We start from the raw sequence: 16,795 nt of genomic DNA, 5'->3' as shown, positions 1-16,795 counted from the left end.
AGGTATGCCCTGCCCAATGAATATGTACTGATGGGTGCATGTGAGCCTAAAACCAAAGGAAATTTGTCAAATATAATCATTAATTCAAACATTGCTTTTGATAAGTGAGGTGGTTGTTTTTGGGCTGTCAAATTCAAACCTTGTTTTTCACCCTCCTCTTCGTTCGACTAAAATTCATTTTGCAGAGGTTGATTAGACAGACATAGGTTTTTAGCTTTTGGTGTTTAATTGTGAAAGTTGATTTTCGGTCAACTCTGTTGCAGTGGATGTTTATTATCCTAGAAAACTCAAATATTTGTTGCCAAAATTTGAAATATTTCAACTGTCATCTTTCATTTATACTTGCATTATTTAGCTTTATGGTATCCTCCCAAATGCTCTGACGGGCCGGGATGTGGGTGGCCCTTAGGGTTGAGGTTCAGCCTTTTGGAAAAATTATTTGGCTTTATGGCTCACCATTAGAGATTGAAAAAATTTCAAATGAATGTTTATCCAGGACATTACCCGAGGATAATTTCCATAGAAAAAGCTCTATATCTTGGAGCTCTTAAAGGTGCAGGCAACTTCTAACCGAGTTTGTCTGGCTGTTGGTTCGCTTGGTAATTATAAGGTTTTAATTTTGACAACTTGAAGAATAGTTTGTTGGCCTTTATCAAGTGCAATTGTGTGTGTCCTAAATTATGTCAAACTCCCGTTACACAATGATAGCTATGAAAAAAGTAATTACGGCCGTTAACCACTAGCATCAATAAAGTAAAACACAATTGCAATACAAGTATAAAATCCAAATATTAATATATCAAGAATCTGATAAACAGTCACATAGGTTCATAAACACTTTTTACCCAAATATTTCTAAGGGTGTGTATTCAATCATGACTTTTGTAGAGTTTTAAAAACTTTTAAAATGATAGATTTTAATAAATTTTTATTAACTTGCATAGAGTCGTAAACTTTTGAAAACTTTATAAGACTCTATAAAAGTTTATATAAAAAACATTCAAACTTTTATCAACTTTTTATTTTAAAAAGTCTACAAAAGTCATTGAAATTCTAAATTGAATACATCCTTACAAACTTTCAATGATTTTGATTCTTATCATTTATAATTTTCTTACAAAATATTTATAATATATCATAAAATTTTCTTATTATATAGTTCTTCACCCACATCAACATTCTCAACATTATTATTTTTATCCATAGTATGTTATTAGTAAACATCAAAAAAAAAAATTATTGTTGTGAACAGTAGTTCGCTATTCGTAGTAACTTGTTGTTAAAAAGAAAAAAGAAAAAAATATATATTACGAATATAAACATAAAAAGAATAAAAATCAAAATATATAAGTATTTATATGAATATTCTGAAACATATACTAAAATTTGATGATGAAAATTTTGCTCTATTCATGTATTTAGGGAGAATTAGAGAAAGTTAGGGATAAAAAATTTATAGAAAAAATAAAAATCAATATAAACAAGCAAAAATGAAGTAAAAATAATATTATTTCGAATTTTTAGAGGAAGATTGTAAAGTTTAGGAGAGAGAAAAATTGGTAGAGTTTAGGTATGAGGAAAATATAGGATAACGAAGAAAAAAATAATTTTATTAAATTTAGATAACTTTATAAAGTTTAAATTTGGAGAAAAAATAGAGTTTAAATAGAGAGAGAAAATATTCAAAGTTGTTAGAAAGAAAATTTTGAAATCTGGGGGTTAATGGTTGGATTTCAACTATTTATATTTGAAAAGAAAAAGTCTACAAAAGTCATAAAATTAAAAAGTGTACAAAAGTTCATAACTTTTTGAATACCGCATGACTTTTAAAGACTCTCTAAAAGTCATAATCGAATACCACACGACTTTTAAAGACACTTTAAAAATTTTGATTGAATACCGCTAGACTTTTAAAGACTCTCTAAAAGTTTGAATTGAATACCCCCAAACTTTTAAAGTTTATAAAAGTCTTTATAACTCTATATGAAAGTCATGATTGAATACACCCCCCTAAGAGAATTTAGCCAAGCATGGTTGAATTATACATAGCAATTATAATAAAGAGTTCACAAGAAATCAAAGAGAGAACAATAATGAACCAAGCGATTTTCCCAAATCTCCTTAGCTTTCTTCTTGCTCCAAAAGATAACTCGTAGCTCTTAATTCTTCTCTTTCTTTTCTTCCACAAAGTCACTCTATGAATTCTAGGGTTGAGAAATGTGGGATTTTATAGCTGGAACCAATCCCGGAGGAAATAGGAAAAATCCATGCAAAACGGGCCAAAATCGCGCCTGGGCCAACACCGGCTCAATGCGTCGAGACCGTGCCTTCGACCTTCCGGAATGCTACTAGAAATATTCGATGTGAATTGAGACGTCGTTTCTTCATGCGCTCGCGTGTCCGCTCGACAGGTCGAACTTTCTGTGTGCGCGTCTGATGTTATCACATCTGTGCATGTTTTTATAGCTATTTTGATTCATCTCAGTAACAAAGTTATTGAATCGTGCCTATTTAATACTTGTTTTCTTTGCTTTCTCGTTAGAATATGGTTCTACACTTGTTTTGAATGTTTTACGGTGTTTGTTAGTGTTTTTGAACCATTGTAGGTCAAAATTATGAGCAAAAGAAGTCCTAGGACAAAATTAGAGTCAAAGTGGACCAAAAAACGCCTACACAGAACATTCGACGCGTCCAAAATTTCCGGAAGACAAAACGGTCGAGACCAGGAGGTCTCGACGCGTCGAGCGAGACGCAGCACGCTACTTACGAATGACGCTTGTTTCCACAAGAAGAAAAGCAAAAGGCTGCATTAATTCTCTAATTCCAAACAGCAGCAATTACATTCCAATTTCAAATCAAAAGCAAAATGGTGGCAAATTCCTTATTTAATTTAGAATTCCTAATTTCTCAAGGGTTGATCCCAACTTTGTATCAACTATAATAAGGATCATCTTCCATCAACCCTATAGTTCTTTTTCTCTTCCCAGATTTTGGTGTTTGGAAGGCAATCAAGAGCAAAGCAAAAAGAGGACCAATTTGAAGATTTACAACTAGCTTTGGAATAGAGAACTGGCTAGAAAGATTCGGAAGAACTCTTTCACTCTTTCTCTTATTTCCTTTGTTATTTGTTTATCTTTAAACATTGTATTGATTGTTATTATGGCCATGAGTGGCTAAAACCCTTAGGGATTTTTCGGTGAATTTGTTGAACCTATGTGCCTAGTTCGTTAATTTCTTAATATATTTATGTTTGGTTTTATGATTTGTGTTGCAATCTTGTTTTAATCTGTTGTTGTTGGTAATTAAAGGCCTAAATTACTAGCTTCATAGCCATGTTTGTGTCACCAATGGGAACCGGGGCATAAATTACGGTACACATGATTGGACCTAATGGTTGGACCTTGGGAAAGGGGAACTTAAGTTTATTCTATATTGTTGCTCATCGGAAGATGGTAGTAATTAGGAATAATTGAATGCTGATCTTCGATCTTATCGGGTGCTTAAGCCAGTGGGAGTGGAAATTCACTAGGAGTAGAAATTACGGGATTAATTTCGTTCCACTTTTGCATTCCCATACAAATCTTGATTCCAAACTAAATATTACAGACGTTAATTGGCACTAGGTGATTAAACATTGTGATCACAAGAATCCTGTTTTGCTCTATCGTTTACGAAACCTTGTTATTTATTTTATTCTGTTTGTTATTTTCTGCAATTATCCAACCTTAAAGTTTCTTTCAGACTAGTTTCATATGAGTAACCTAGTAGCTAGTGATTAGTACCCCATCTCCCTGTGGTTCGATAACCCGAATACTCCGGGTATTATATGTTTGGCCCAAATTACTACAATCAAATTGGCGCCATTGCCGTGGAGGTGGTGTTACGTACTGACATTAGTGAATATCTTACTTTAGGAGTCAAGTCTATTTTCTTTTATTTTTATTTATTTTTATTTTCGCTAATCGATAACGAGTTTCTTGTGTTGAGTTGTGTTTCTGTTATCAGCGGACTTGGTGTTGTATGCGAACTCGTTCTTCAGGGAACGAAGGATTAGAACCTTTTAACCCGGAGATTGAAAAGTAGGCTAAGTTCTTAAGAAAACAGGTTAGGATGGCGCAAGATGGGAATCAAAACAATCTGGCCCTCAATGAAGGGGGAGTCAATCAACCACTACACGTTGGGAGACCCATGGAAGACTACATTACTCCAGAAATAGGGGATAATGGAAGTATCAATGTGCCAGGGGTTGAAGCTAATAATTTCGAAATCAAACCGGCTATTATTCAGATGGCTGCTACAGACCCTTTTGGTGGGTCACCAACAGAAGACCCTAACGCTCACATTACAAAATTTCTGAGAATTTGTAGTACCTTCAAAATTAATGGAGCCCCGAGTGATGCTATCAAGCTTCGCCTTTTTCCATTCACTGTAAGGGGTAAAGCTGACAGCTGGCTTGCCTCTTATCCGGCGAATTATTTTGAAACTTACGATCAGTTGCATAGAGAGTTTCTTAAGAGGTTTTATCCCATATCCAAGACTCAGAAATGAGGAGAGCGATTCAGAATTTCAGACAGTTGGGTGGCGAGTCCTTGGTAGAGTCATGGGAAAGATTCAAGGAGATGAAGAGACAATGCCCACATCATGGTATTCAGAGTTGGGACTTAATGGTGGCCTTCTATGAAGGATTATTGGATAATTCAAAAATCCTAGTTGATGCATCATCCGGGGGATCATTCACAGTTTTGGAGCCAGATCAAGCCGAAGAACTATTGGAAAGCGTTGTAATGAATGGAACAACTTGGTACTCAGAGAGATCTTCCCAAAAATTGGTGGGAGGTGCGAATGATGTTGATCAAATGTCAGCTCTATCAGCTAAGTTAGATAACGTGGCCACTTTAGTTCAACAGTTGGCTCAAATTGCTATCAAGAATCAAACTCCAGGTAATATTTCTACATTTTCTACTCCTCCAAGACCTATAATGATGTGTAAGCTTTGGAGGAGAGCACAATTCAGAGGAGTGTCTCAGTGTTGATTCTCAAGCCACAATGGAACAAGTTGATGTGATAGGGTATGGTAGTATACAACCAGCATCCCAACAAGGAACCTACAATCAAAATGCACCAATGAACCATCCTGGTTTCTCTTGGAGTAACCCAGCTGGGGCAGCTAATCCCCAACACTTGAGTGGTAGAATTCAACCACCGGGATTTCAGGAATAGCAAAATTTTAGAGGAGGTCCTCTACAACAGTTCAGGCAAAACCAAGGATATCAAGCTCCAGTAAATCAAGCTAAGCCTAATGTGGAAGCAACAGTCCCGTCGAATATGGAAGTATTGTTGGAAAAATTGGTTAAGGGTCAGGTAGAGCTTACAGAGAGGATAGATCAGATGGATGCTCGCCAAAATATGTTTGAAAAGCAGTTAGCAAATCAAACTTCTACATAAAGTACTAAAGTCACAGGGAAGTTGCCAGCTATGACTGAAAATCCAAGGGAGCATGTAAATGCAATTGTTATAAGGAGTAGCAAGGTACTTGAGGAGCCACCTTTTCTAATCAAAGCATCAATTCCTGAAAAGACAGTTGAGGAGAAGATTGAAACAATACTTGATGGTATAGAAGATGAGCCAATTGTTGTGCAAAATAACCCACAAGTTCAAAAGGAAGTGGAGAAGCCCGTGAGAAGGTATGCACCACCATTGCCTTTTCCTCAAAAATTTGAAACAACAAAAGAAAGTAGGTGGAAAAGGATTTTGGAGGTTGTTGAAGGTTTAAAAGTTTCAGTTCCCTTACTTGATTTGCTTTCACAAGTTCCCTCTTATGGAAAATTTTTGAGAGAGATTCTATCTAAGAAAAAGAAATATAGGGAACGAGAGATGGTTGCTGTGGCACAAGAGTATCGAGCTTTGACCCCAGGAATTGGGAGGAATATACCTAAGCATAGAGATCCGGGGAAGTTCACAATTCTTTGTGTGATTGGAGGCCGACCTTTAAAGGGATCCCTTTGTGATTTAGGATCCAGTGTGAGTGTTATGCCTCTTACTCTTTGCCAAGGGTTAGGGTTGGGAGAACCAAAACCAATCCAATTCACTTTGGAAATGGCGGATCGATCCATCACAAAGCCTATTGGAATTCTTGAAGATGTCCCAGTTCGTGTGGACAAGTATTTTGTGCCTTGTGATTTTGTTGTGATAGATGTCCCAATGAATCCAGACATCCCACTCATTTTGGGGAGACCTTTCCTGGCCACTACTGGAGCAATAATTGATGCAAGGAAAGGCTCCATGATCTTTGACTTTGGGGAGGAAAAGGTGGACTTTAATGTTCTTGATGAACCAAAAGTCACTGATTGCAAGCCAATTTTGCACATTGACCCTACTTTCAAGGTGACACATGATGAGTATGTGCATTTGAAGAGTCTATGGGGTGATGAGATCAAACTCGCGGATCAATCGGGATGAACACTCCATAACCAGGTTAGGTCGAGCTAGCGACGTTAAACTTAGCGCTTCATGGGAGGCACCCCATGTTATCCTTTAATTTCTTGCGTTTTTACTCCTGCTTATTATTTCGTTTCGGTTTTTGCTTCGCTAAATTTGACTGGTCTTTGGTTTCAGTGTTAATTGGTGATGTAGGAGTTGTTTTTAGCTAAATACTAAGGCTATAAAATTCGACCTGGGCGAAAAAATCCACACTGGAATTTTTCGACGCGTCGAACCCGGGCAGTTTCGGATAAAAAGGTTACTGGAATTTTTCGACGCGTCGAGCTCAAGACGTCTCGAAAAAATTCCATTCTGGAATTTTTCGACGCGTCGAGACGTCGGATCCCAGATTCTAAAAAAAATAAAAATAAAAATGTGAACTGCCCTTTCTTCTCGTAATTTTTCCAATGCTCTCTCTCACCCTTGGCACCCAAGATCCTATGGAAATACTTCAATTCCTTTCTCCTTAACTTAAAATTGTTACATTGGGGACAATGTAATCCTCTAAGTGTGAGGGGGTGAAGGATTGAAGTATTTCCCTTCTTTTTCTTAGTCTTCGCATTTTTTTTTTCTATTTAGTCTTGCTTTCGTATTTTATGTTTAATGTTTTAGATTAGTCATTTACTTTTTCACCCAAAATTTTTTATAATTACCTTGTTTTAATTGTAAAACTTGCGCTATTTGTGCTGCTTGTTCCTTCCATTTAAATACTCGCTTGAATGACTCATGTGCTTTATTTCTGACGAACTGCTCGTCTTGACACTAAATTGTTGTTGCTCTCTCGTGTCGGTAGCGGTTTGTTTTGGTGGAACTTGTTGCATCCCATTATGCCAGGGATGAAATCAAAGTATAATACATTAGTAATATATTTCCCTTGTTAATATCCTTGCCACCCACTCATAACCGGACTAGTTTCTTAATCTAGTGGTTAGTGCGTGTGCTAGTGAATTTTTATGTGGAATTCCGACATTAGTTGGCTTACTAGAGCTTGTCCCATTACTCCTCAGGTTTAGACTAATTTTTGCATGTATTGAAATGATTTAGGCCATTCTTTGTAACCCATAGCCTTTAAACCTGTCCCTACATATGTTTTACCCTTTGTGTCCCCCTTGAGGCTTTTATTTCGTTTAAAATAAGTGCTATGCCTTATTCCCTATTTGTGATTATTTTTCTTTGATTTACCCACATCATTATAACCCCTAACCCTTGGCCAAAAATATTATCCTTCCACCCAAGAGAGAATATAACTTTTGTCTTTAAAAATCTTATAGAAGAGATTTTTTCGAAGTTTACCTTAAGAGCAACTTATTTCAAAAAGATGGAAGTTTGGGGCTATTATTTGTTTTATAAACCCGTTCATTTCTTATTCAGATTGCAGTATTGACTCTAAGCTTCGCAAAAAAAAAAAAAAAGGAGAAAAATCCAAAAAACAAAACAAAACAAAACAAAACAAAAAGGTTGTATCTTTCTATATTCCAAATAAACTCAAATCAAATTGTGATTGAGGAAATTCTTTACATAAACCCCCTTATCCTTCAGAGCTTTTATAGTCTTGATGAGTTGTTTTTTTTTTTTTTTTTTTTTTTGCTCCCTTATTCGTCATTGGTTTATCTCTTCTAAAGATTCAAAACTATAGATAATTGTGTCATTCTCTCTCTTTGTTATTATTCCATACCCTTTTTTTTGTTATAAACCGTAACCCTTAGCCCCATTACAAGCTTAATAAAGACCTACTTGATCTTTGCATGAAATTTTAGTTCTATATAGGAGGAGTAGGAAGGGCAAGCCTAAGATGTTTTTCTAGTGTTGTGTTCTGCATAAACCTAACTGAGTACATGTGCACACTAGATTTCTCATTACTAATAATCTGCGTGTTTGTATATTGGCTTGGGAATGGACCGCGTGTGCCAAGCAGGGATGATTCTGGAACCATGTGTATTGCAATGAGTTGGTTTGTGGTATGCTAAGTTGTGCACGAGAAAGCGGGAGTGATTTTTTGTGTTTTGACCTGTGATTTTGCTTTGTTGTTTTGCTTGAGGACAAGCAAAGTCTTAAGTGTGAGGGGGTGATGTTATCAAATCTGTGCATGTTTTTATAGCTATTTTGATTTATCTCAGTAACAAAGTTATTGAATCGTGCCTATTTAATACTTGTTTTCCTTACTTTCTCGTTAGAATATGATTCTACACTTGTTTTGAATGTTTTACGGTGTTTGTTAGTGTTTTTGAACCATTGTACGTCAAAGTTATGAGCAAGGGAAGTCCTAGGATAAAATTGGAGTCAAAGTGGACCAAAAGACGCTTACACAAAACATTCGACGCGTCGAGCAAAAAATTTCCAGAAGACAAAACGGTCTCGACGCGTCGAGCTAGACACAGCACACTACTTAAGAATGACGCTTGTTTCCAAAAGAAGAAAAGAAAAAGGCTGCATTAATTCTCTAATTCCAAACAGCAGCAATTGCATTCCAATTTCAAATCAAAAGCAAAGTGGTGGCAAATTCCTTATTTAATTTAGGAAAAGAGTAAAAGACATTTTTGGTCCTAGACTTATAGTGGCTTGGATAATTTTAGTCCTTTATAAAAAAAATTTCCATTTTATGGACAGAGTTATTGTGGCGAGGACATTTTTGGTCCTCCGTCTATATTTTTGTTAGATAACCGTCTGAGAGAGGGGTAATTACGTCAATTTAGGCTATCTCCTTCTATCTATTATATATATGTGTGTTTTGTTTTCTTCTCGGTCATAATTCGAAGGAGTCGGAGAGTCCAAGTTGCAGTAAAGGCATGGTTGTGGGCAGAGCATTTCGTAGTGCAAAACTACAAATAAATGAGGGTCAGAGTAAAGGCATGGTTGTGGGACCAAAATCGTCCATCTCACAATAAAGAGATAGCCTAAATTACTTAATTGTCCCTCTCTCATATGATTATCTAATAGAAATATAGACAGAGGACCAAAAATGTCCTTGCCACAATAACTCTGTCTATAAAATGGCAATTTTTTTTTATAAAGGACTAAAATTGTCCAAGCCACTATAAGTCTAGGACCACAAATGTCTTTTACTCTTAGGAAAATTCCTAATTTCTCAAGGGTTGATCCCAATTTTGTATCAACTATAAAAAGATCATCTTCCATCAACCCTAGAGTTCTTCTTCTCTTCCCAGATTTTGGTGTTTAGAAGGCAATCAAGAGCAAAGCAAAAAGAGGACCAATTTGAAAATTTACAACTAGCTTTGGAATAGAGAACTGGCTAGAAAGATTCGGGAGAACTCTTTCACTATTTCTCTTATTTCCTTTGTTATTTGTTTATCTTTAAACATTGTATTGATTCTTATTATGGTCATTAGTGGCTAAAACCCTTAGGAATTTTTGGGTGAATTTGTTTATGAACCTATGTGCCTAGTTCGTTAATTTCTTAATATATTTATGTTTGGTTTTATAATTTGCGTTGCAATCTTGTTTTAATCTATTGTTGTTGGTAATTAAAGGCCTAAATTACTAGCTTCATAGCCATGTTTGTGTCACCAATGGGAATCGGGGCATAAATTAGTATACACACGATTACACCTAATGGTTGGACATTGGGAAATGAGAACTTATTAGGGGAAGTTTATTCTATATTGTTGCTCATCGGGAGATGGTAGTAATTAGGAATAATTGAATGTTGATCTTCGATCTTATCGGGTGTTTAAGCCACGAGAGTGGAAATTCACTAGGAGTAGAAATTACAGGAGTAATTTTGTTCCACTTTTGCATTCCCATACAAATCTTGATTCCAAACTAAATGTTACTAACGTTAATTGGCACTAGGTGATTAAACATTGTGATCCCAAGAATCCTGTTTTGCTCTATTGTTTACGAAACCTTGTTATTTATTTTATTCTGTTTGTTATTTTCTGCAATTATCCAACCTTAAAATTTCGTTTAGACTAGTTTAATATGAGTAACCTAGTAGCTAGTGATTAGTACCCCATCTCCCTGTGGTTCGACAACCCGAATACTCCGGGTATTATTTGTTTGCCCCAAATTACCGCAATCAGCGTCCTTTGGTCTACTTTGATTCCAAATTTGTTCCAGAACTTCCCTTGTCTTTGCTCTTAACCTACAATGGTTCCAAAACACTAATAACACCATAAAACATTCAAAACAAGTGTGAACCATATCTAAATGATAAAACAAGGGAATATACAATTAAAGAACCAAATTCATGAACCTAAACCCAATAAATGTAATCAAACTAATACTAGTAATATGCACAGTTAGGCTCACATAAATTATAGCGAATACTAAAACATTATTTTAATTCAACTACAGTTATATTTCATAATATCCATCCAATGTATGACAATTGGTTCATTATAGCAACACTCAATATCATTTAAGTTTTTAGTGATTCACATACAGTGTTATTAAGGTATTACAACCACATGACAAAACATTGTCTATGTTTTTTGAATTCATATTAGCAAGGAATGAAACATTCTCTATAGAATAACAATATTATCACCTCAATGAAGCTTTAGGCTTGCAACAATAGTGTCGAAAAGAGAAGAAAACAACTGCTCTGTTGATTAGAGACGTAACAATGGCGTGCTAAAGAGGTAACTAAACCAAACGTTTGCTTTTCGTTTATATATATATATATATATATATATATATATATTATATATATATGATGCACTGCACGCTGCTATTACTTGATTGGTTTATCGTATGGCGTCATTTTGGACCATATATGATCCACACAACTGTGTGAATCATGATCCACTGTATAACGTATTGATTTCTAAAGTGACCTGGCCAATCCCAGCCAGTTTAGCCCATTATGCATTTATGGCTAACCAGTAGATCGGGATTGACAAGCTGCAAATGGAAGTTCATAATTTCCGCAACACACCACAAACATTGTAAGAGACATAATAAGAATTCCGATGAAACTTCAGAATACAACATTATCATACATTTCAATGAACAATTGTTTTGATACAAAACAGTTCAACCAACCAACCAACATTATGGAAGGTAAACTCCAGCATACAGCAACTCAATGATACATCATTGTAAGGGCATCCTCAATAGTTGAGGATTTTACCTCACATTTTTGTGGGTCCCAACATCCACCTCATCATCCACTATCTTACTCATTCACAAAATTTCTTCTTCCCATTAGTTTTAAGTTTTTTCACAACTTTTTATGGACCCACTATTTTATCTCTAAAATTTAATTAATTATTTATTTTAGTTAATTGAATCCTATGCCAGCCACGTGGAGCTGAAACCATCAATCTTCTCCCACTTTATGGAGTCACATCAAACTATGCAATTGGAAGGACACTTTAGCTGACAAAATTTTTCATTCTGCAGGAAGAAGAATTCATCAAAATCTCCCCTTTCCATTTGTGAAAAACTTGACAAAGAAAATTATACTATTCCAAAATCTCCCCAAAATCCCCTTTTTGGGATGCCCTAATAACAGTCAAACAAACCCAATGCACCATTGTTTGGATAGAGTAAGTTCAAAACTAACATCTCAACGAAATACCAAATCATATTTAACACCAACACTTATGAAAAATTCCAACAAATCAAATACAATAACCAACCACATTATTGAAGATGAACTCCAACATCAACACCGTTGTAATAACAAAAAAGTGCAAATGAGAACACCACAACTTCAAGAAGCCAGGTTGCATTTCTGGGAATGAAGCCAATGCATCATTGTAACCTGTATATGATTCCCTTCAAGAAATACAAACAGAAAAGTTAAAATTCATTGTAAATACCCAAAAATAAAATGTCTAAATTAGATGGTAGCTAGGTTTTGATGATCCATTGGTAATTTGGTATGCATACCTTTTTACCAGATTTTCTCAAACACAAAATTATCAAATTGCATACTCATTCCTTTTTTTCCGACCTTTCATTGGTTGGCAGCTCAATCTAATAAAAACATAAAATTAAAAAGCAGAACAATTAAGAAAAAATGGGAGAGGAAGGAGGGATTTCAAAAAAAAAAAAAAAAAGATTAATAGAACCAAAAGACTCCTAAACTAGTTATCAAAATTCATAATTCATAAATGGGAATTAGAGAGATACCTTAGTTACATCACGAACAACAAGTCCTTCATATCCCAAGTCTCGTTGCGCTTGTTGGATCTCCTTTGCTGAAGTCACAAGAGAAAAACAACAATTGTCTAACTCAATTAATCGCAAAGTACAAACCTCCTCAAAATCACTTGGAAGTTTTTCCATGTCCCAACAATATCTTAGAATTAGATGCTCCAAAGCTGGGAAATGGTTTGCATTTGCATTCCAATGTTTGAGATCAGAGCGCTCAATAAGGAAGAACCTTAGTTGTAGAAACTCCCCATCCCTTGGTGTCCATTCTGGGCCACAACAAGCAAAGTCTTTCAATTTGAGTAAATCAAGGCTGGGTAAATTGCCAATAATGTCCATATCTTCCCATGAAAGATACGTATTACAAAGGGTCAATTGCTTGAGCTTTGATGGAAAACAATTTGGGAGATTAAACCGCTCTACCCTTCCCGTTTTAACCTTTAGCTTCTCAAGTTGATGTAACCGAGCAAGACTATCAAGAGCATTAGGCAATAGTTCACCTTCAATGTAGATCCCCAACTCTTTCAGATTTGGAACTTTTGTAAAGTTTGATGTTCTTGTGTCCCGGCCGGTAACTTTGAACCATGAAAGAGTTTGTAAGTTTTCTTGAACCAAGTTTGGGAGATAAGATGAAGATCCCTTGTCAAAGCGCACATGCCTTAACCATGGCAAATCCAAAACATCACATGGCAGTTGCAATTGATACTCTTTTGTCCACGCAGAGAGAATGAGAGTTTGCAAATTTTGGAGCTTAAACAATTGAGAGTTGCAAACAGAACCTATAGTTCTTAAAGCAAAATATCTTAAATGAACCAAATTCACAATCTCGCTAGGCATGCCATGCCAATATTTTACTGATGATAAGTCCAATATTCTTAACAACTTCAATGAAGAGAATATCGACCAACACTTTGCAAGATATAAATTTTTCGCAAAGTAGAAAAAGGAACGGGTCTCAGGTGAAGGGTCAGTAAAATAACTTGTAGGACTTACCCAACGAGGCCTTTTAATATCCTCCTTAATTGCTTTTCTGAAGCAAAACTCATGTAACATATCATGAAGCATACATGATTTGATTTTTCTACCCAAACTCCTCTTGTGAATTTGAACTAGCCTTCTATTGATAAGATCACACAAATAATCTTTAGCTATCTCTTCTAAACTCTTGTTCATCTCCGGTTTTACGAATCCTCCAGCCACCCATAACTCTATCAACTTTTTCACATGAATTTCGATTTTCTTACGAAAAACTCCAAAATAAAGAAAACAAGCTTTCAGGTGAGTAGGCAAATAGTCGTAGCAAACTTCAAATGTGTAATGCAAGAGCTTTAAAGGAAAGTTGCATGATGAAATGGTGAACAGAATATCCTCCCACTGCCTTGGTGAGTTGTTGAGTGTGGACAGAAGTCCACCAATCAAAACAATTACTAGTGGCATTCCCATACATTTCTCAGCAATGCTTCTCCCTATTATCTCAAATTCAGGGGGTAGACTACTACATTTTCCATTTGACGTTGCATTTTTGCTTAATAATTTCCAGCTTTCTTCTGGATTCAGACCATCTGTGTAGAAAATCCACATATCTGAGCTGCTAGCAAATTCAGCCACTTTCATTTTTCGAGTAGTAATCAGAACTCGGCTTCCATTTCTATCATCTGGAAAAGATGTACTCATGAAACCACTCCATATCTCCCATGACATATAATTGTCATTCCATGCGGTTATGGAGAAAAGGTCATCAATGACAATCAAATACCTTTGGCCCATCAGAAGTTTGCGGAGTTGCTCGACTAGCTGCTTATCATTTTGTTTGGAGATTTCTTCCTTGGTCAATGACACAATACAACTTAGAATATCAATGTGCATATCTCTCAGACTGTTTACTTGACCTTCAACCGTCCATGCTTGAATGTCAAAGTGAGACACAATAGATGGATCTTCGTAAACTTTTTTGGCCAAAGTAGTTTTACCTGTCCCTATCAATCCCTGAATTGAAACGACTTGTAGTTGAGTGGAGGAAGAAGTTTGAATGAGCATGCCTTTTATTTTCTCAACATCACCTTCCATTCCTATCATTGTATTCTCAAACTCATGCTCAAAATCATAGTTGGAGGAGGAGACACCATCCCTCACGTTCTCAAGCTGTAAACAAGGTGGTGTTGATGATGAAGAAGAAGAAGAAGAAACATCATGAATTGAGGCTGTATGTCTTGTTTGCAGATCTCTGATGCGAACCTCAACAGACTCAAAATCCTTCACTACTTTTTGCAAGCTCCGATGAAGATCTTCACAAGCTGCAGCCTCACCTTGCTGCTGTTTAGCCGCCAAGTAAACTTCACCCACTTTGGATTCGATTTCATCTTCTGCTTTCATTGCTACATCTCTGATTTCTTCATCCAGCCTTTTCACTGCCTTATCGCGATCGGGAACAGAGGCAATTATGGGCCTAGGTTTGTCAAGATAGGCCTGCAGGGAATGGAGCTTGTCCTTTAAGGTGGATATGATGATTTGAGCATCATCTATCTCAGGAAGAATCAAACAAGGATTTTTATATAGTTGATCTACTATTCCTAGTAGACTACTTACAACAACACAATTCATTGCTGAACTGAATTGCTTTTTCTCAACTACTGATGGATCTATGGGAGAATTTCAAATTGGCTATACTAGTATGTATTTGGTTGGTGTATGGGAGAAGAAGAAGTATGTGGTTGGTGTTATTGTTAGTTCAAACAATAATAAAAACAAGAGATAATAAGGGTTCATTTCTCCAAGCATATTTTATTAATGTTTCTCCAATTAAATTATTAGTCTAAAAATTATAGCAAAATATAAATAGAAAATGCCAACTACCATATTATTACTTGTTATTATAATATCTAAGACAGTGAAAGAAATATTAGAAAATGACCTAGCTAGGTTGCTAAAGACATTTTTTTTTTTTTTTTTTTTTTTTTGAATTGATCTGATGGAGGGGTAACTCGGTACAAAGAGCTATATGCTTCTCATTATAATAAGGGTTCATTTCTCTAAGCATGACTAATTGATTGTTTAATTAAATGACTCATCAATTGGATAGCCACTAAATTACACAAAATGACAAAATATATAAGTATTAAAAAAAAAAACTCAATCTGTTCCAATTTTTAATGGGCTGCCAGACTTCCCAAGGTAGTATATAATTAGCCATTTTCCTCACTGTCCCTCATATTAAATTTATTAAAAAGTATTATTGATCTTGGCATTGTGTATTGCTCACAAATGCCCTTAGATTTGAGGAATTTTTTAAATGGGCCGGAAATTTTCTCAACTTTTAATGTTTTTCCCATAATACTCAATCTAATTGTCTTTACCTTTATATTTAACTGACTCTCAACATTAAATATGAATGTCTCTAGGACATCCACATACTGAGATCTTTCATGGAGTAAATAGAGATAACAATACCCAGAATGATCATCAATAAAAGTAATAAAGTATTTATCACTGCTCCTAGATGGAACATCAAAAGAGAGGACCACAGATATCTGTATGTATTAAATCAAGTAATCCTGAGCTTCTTGTGGCTGAGTGTATTGATACATGTCTGACTTGCTTTTACCTTTATGCAATCGACACATGCATCATTCCAGTCAGTAAAATCCAATTGAGACAAAATTTCAACCTTAATAAGTCTCAATATCTTTTCTTTGGATATATGTCTAAGCCTTTTATTTCACAAGTCAGTTGAAGATTCATTTGGTGCACTCCATTTAACACAAACATCACTCATAACATTAAATAAGGAATTAACAAAGTCAGCATTAAGATTGAAACAGTACAATGTATCGAACAAAACACCAAAACCATAAAAGGTTTTGATTGATACGAACATTTGTCTCCAATCTTAAAGCAAAAACCCAATATGTCCAACCCAGCTGCTGCAAGGTTTCTAGAACATTTTGGAACATACATATAATTCTCAAGATCAAGGCAAAAGCTTGTATCCAGCTTAATTCTTTAAGTTCCAATACCTTCAATTCTAGTTTTCATCTTGTTTCTCATGAAAAGAAACTTTTCATTTTCCCTTTTGAGGTTTGAACATCATAAAACCTTGCATAATGTTAGAAATATGTGTTGTAGCACTAGTGTCTAACCATCAATTAATAGAGAGAACCTCAATAAGATTGGATTCAAAGCATACTGAAACTGAATG

At 35.5% G+C, this 16,795-nt stretch overlaps 1 protein-coding gene across 4 annotated transcripts in view; it reads right to left on the bottom strand.

Annotated features, from left to right (window-relative positions):
• LOC109171032 (putative late blight resistance protein homolog R1A-10) overlaps window positions 1-15,296 on the bottom strand; it is a 95,504-nt gene extending 80,208 nt beyond the window's left edge. For 2 of the 4 annotated variants that reach the window (XM_019320172.1, XM_019320173.1), the window contains exons 1-3: window positions 14,734-15,296; window positions 12,580-14,694; window positions 12,401-12,423 (exon numbers count right to left, since the gene is read on the bottom strand). In XM_019320172.1, coding sequence (XP_019175717.1) covers window positions 12,401-12,423; window positions 12,580-14,694; window positions 14,734-15,201 — 2,606 coding nt within the window. In that variant the 5' untranslated portion in view covers window positions 15,202-15,296. The remainder of the gene's footprint in view (window positions 1-12,400; window positions 12,424-12,579; window positions 14,695-14,733) is intronic. The other 2 variants (XM_019320174.1, XM_019320171.1) reach the window with 2 other exon arrangements.
• Between the last annotated feature and the right edge of the window lie 1,499 nt (window positions 15,297-16,795).

This window comes from Ipomoea nil, unplaced genomic scaffold (genome assembly GCF_001879475.1).
Source record: "Ipomoea nil cultivar Tokyo-kokei standard unplaced genomic scaffold, Asagao_1.1 scaffold3384, whole genome shotgun sequence".
NCBI classification, from domain to species: Eukaryota; Viridiplantae; Streptophyta; class Magnoliopsida; order Solanales; family Convolvulaceae; genus Ipomoea; species Ipomoea nil.
This window is presented reverse-complemented; position numbering and strand designations above follow the sequence as displayed.